Source organism: Mangifera indica, chromosome 17 (genome assembly GCF_011075055.1).
Source record: "Mangifera indica cultivar Alphonso chromosome 17, CATAS_Mindica_2.1, whole genome shotgun sequence".
NCBI lineage: Eukaryota > Viridiplantae > Streptophyta > Magnoliopsida > Sapindales > Anacardiaceae > Mangifera > Mangifera indica.
In genome coordinates this window covers 9,408,819-9,412,212 of record NC_058153.1, presented here as the reverse complement: position 1 = coordinate 9,412,212, position 3,394 = coordinate 9,408,819, and the positions used below count along the sequence as shown (strand labels likewise).

The following is a 3,394-nucleotide window of genomic DNA, read 5'->3' as shown; positions in this document are numbered from 1 at the left end:
GAAAAGAAAGAATCGTAATGCATCCTTAAAAATCATTAAATAAAAAAATGAATAAATAACTAAGCAGTTGACCTAGGACTTATGAAAGTAAGCTATGCGCGGACTTTTCTCTCCGAAACTGTGTATGAATTCATATATGGAAAAGCCTATTGGGACGGCAGCTTTGCCTAGCTGTGTAAATTATTTGTTCATGGGAGTCCACTAGCTTAACAACATGTCTAGAACTCAGCAGCTTCTTTGCTCATCAACCAACAACCCTCACAGCCTGTCATATTCTTTCTCAACATTCTTCTTCCTTTATAAATTCCTCAATTCATCAAACATATTCATTCAATAAAAAGAATTGTGAGAATCTGTGGCTTAACATAAAATATCAAATGTTCGCAATGGCATCTTCTTCATCAAGTGTAGCAGTCGGGCTGCTTATATCAATACTAGCCAGCTTTTTTATGGTTTCATCCGCTGGGAAATTCAACCAAGATTTTGATATCGTATGGGGACAAAACAAAGCGAAGGAGCTCAACTATGGACAGATCCTTACTCTGAATCTTGACAAAGAGTCTGGCTCAGGTTTCGAATCCAAGAATGAATATCTATTTGGAAAGATTGATATGCAGATCAAGCTTGTCCCCGGAAATTCTGCTGGCACGGTCACTGCTTACTATGTATGTATTCTGTATTTTATTATAGTAACCTTTCTCATTTTCAGTTTCAATTTCATTATAATCAGTAATGGTATCCTTCTATTTTTTTGCAGCTATCCTCAAAAGGAGCAAACTGGGATGAGATAGACTTTGAATTTCTGGGAAACGTTACTGGTGAACCTTACATTCTTCATACAAATGTGTTTTGCCAAGGCAAAGGCAATAGAGAACAACAGTTCTACCTTTGGTTTGATCCCACCAAAGATTTTCACACCTACACCATCCTTTGGAACCCTCAACGCATTATGTAAGCGTATATATATAAAATTTGCAAACTTCAGTATTTTTTATAGATTTTTTATCTGAGCTTTACCTGACAAAATATAGTGTCATAAACATATAACTATGAATGCTATTAATTGTACTACTTTTATCTTTTAATATTATACAAAGAAATTAACTTGGTCCTTGTGTTTCAGCTTCTATGTAGATGGCATTCCCATTAGAGAATTTGAGAACTTGGAGTCTTATGGCATTCCTTTCCCAAGGCATCAGCCAATGAGAATTTACTCTACCCTTTGGAATGCCGATGACTGGGCGACCAGAGGAGGGCTTGTGAAGACAGATTGGAGCCAAGCACCCTTCACTGCTTCCTACACAAACTTCAATGACGACAACGCTTGTGTTTGGACTTATGGGCAATATTCTTCTTGCGATTCAAATAATGATAATGTTAATATTCCATTTTCAAATTGGCATGCTAAGGGTGCGTGGTACTGGGAAAAGCTGAGCTTTGCAAGGCGAGGACAGATGAAATGGGTGCAGAAAAACTATATGATTTACAATTATTGCACAGACTATAAACGATTTCCGTACGGTCTCCCTGAAGAATGCAATATCAAGAATCAGGAATTTTGATGTTGTAAGGGAGCTGATCGTCTGTTATACTTGATTTTGTCGCGTTTGTTTATTTGTTGATATTCAATTTTTCAGTTCTTTCCCCTATCTGATATCTTCAATAAAGTTGTAATTGGCAAAAGATCATTTGCACGTCGATTTTTGCGATAATAAAATGAGAAATTCTTCAGCTTATATTTTAAAATATTCAAGTCTTATTCTTTTGAAGAAGAGGGAAATATAAAAGGATCTACGGATCGCTGATTGACAGTAGTCAGTGTTCTTCTGGTAAAGCACAAAGTGGTTTATGATTCAATATTGAAATTGAAATTAATATAAATTAGAAACATAAAAAATTATTTAATATCTTTTCCGGGACAAAGTGCAATTAGTTTGAAGGTTTTTTTGTTATTTTTTGTTAGCTTGAAGGATATAGTTATTATATAATTTGAAAAGATAAGGTTTATGACTTGATTTGGTTTGGTTTGGAAACCATCCAAACTATAACTCAAATTGTAAACTGTTTTTAAAAATTTATTAACTCAAACTAAACTAAAGTATAAATTTTTAATGGTTTAATACAATTTTACGGTTTAAACTGAATTATACACACATCTAATAAAACTTCTAGGATGGTTTTATAAGATTATGTTATATTTTTTGCTAAGAAATCATTTGGATTGCCATTTTATATATTTTTTTAAGTTGAGTATGTTATTCGATGCACGGGAAATGGAACAAGCATTCCATGATTTGAGTAACAGGCAATCCAAATGTCTTATTTCAGAATAAGATTGTTTTCAAGCAAGTAATGCGGCATAATGTGGTTGACATGCTAGAGACATTGACATGAAAACTGAAATTCCAAAGTTTGACAGTAAGATTTATCTTCATGAGTTTATTAATTGGCTGAATAATGTGGAACATATATATACATATTGGTAAGTAATGCGGAACATATTTTGATATAAAGGAGGTTTTGGATAGTCAATAAGTAAAGTTAGTTGCAATAAAATTCAAGAAATATACACCAATTTGGTGGGAGTAGTACACTATAAAAAAATTGGTCATTACCAAGGGGATAAATATCTCATTATTATAACTACTATTTTTATAATTTTAATGATCAATTATATATACTCTCATTAAAATTAAACAAATTTATACTTTTAACGATAAACTTTTAATTTTTTCACTTAAAAAACTTACAAATCTGTCGTTAGTGGTTTTATAAATATATAAAAAACTAAAGTTGAATAAGAATTGAACTCAGCCCGAACATTTCTTTACTTCATTTTTAGATATTTATATATACATTTTTTAGCTAATATAATTTTTTTAAAATTTATTATGAATATTAATTAATTAATTTAATTAAAACATCGTATACAAAGTATTTTGAATCACCTTTGTGAAACATAATGATTCTTCTCTCCCAGTACTCCACTGAATAGCAACAAAAACTAAACACAAATTAATTAGCAACAATAACTAAATACAAATTCTTTTCTTCATGCAATCTAAAGCTCATTTACTAGACAAAAGAAAATGGAAGAACTTCAAAGTAAACTTCATAACAACGATGAAGAAAATCGCATCCTCAAGAGGCACATTGCAGTATCAGAAGGTTATATCTCATGGTTGTTTGACAATTATTGTTTAATTTTCAATAATCTAGGGAACAAATAGTAAATATCTAGATAATTTACATATTAGAGTTATTTGATTGGAATGTTTATTGATTTTGCTTTCATTGGAGGGGAATAAAATTTTTATCTTTAGAAGGATGTCCATTCTTAACAATAAAAGGTTTGGAATATGTGATTCCTCCCTGGACGAAGCTTGAAAATCTG

General features: G+C 31.5%; 1 protein-coding gene across 1 annotated transcript; it reads left to right on the top strand.

Annotated features, from left to right (window-relative positions):
- Window positions 1–386: 386 nt before the first annotated feature.
- On the top strand, window positions 387–1,562 carry LOC123200914 (probable xyloglucan endotransglucosylase/hydrolase protein 23). Its single transcript, XM_044616298.1, has 4 exons — window positions 387–665; window positions 758–951; window positions 1,124–1,376; window positions 1,410–1,562. The coding sequence occupies exons 1-4, from the start codon at window positions 387–389 to the stop codon at window positions 1,560–1,562; spliced, it is 879 nt and encodes a 292-aa protein (XP_044472233.1).
- Window positions 1,563–3,394: the final 1,832 nt, after the last annotated feature.

Bases quoted from the DNA above. Each gene is read 5' to 3' on its own strand.
- LOC123200914 (XM_044616298.1), top strand. From the start codon at position 387: ATGGCATCTTCTTCATCAAGTGTAGCAGTCGGGCTGCTTATATCAATA. The intron at 666-757 runs GTATGTATTCTG...ATTTTTTTGCAG, and splicing joins GCACGGTCACTGCTTACTAT to CTATCCTCAAAAGGAGCAAA. The intron at 1,377-1,409 runs GTTAATATTCCA...TGGCATGCTAAG, and splicing joins GCGATTCAAATAATGATAAT to GGTGCGTGGTACTGGGAAAA.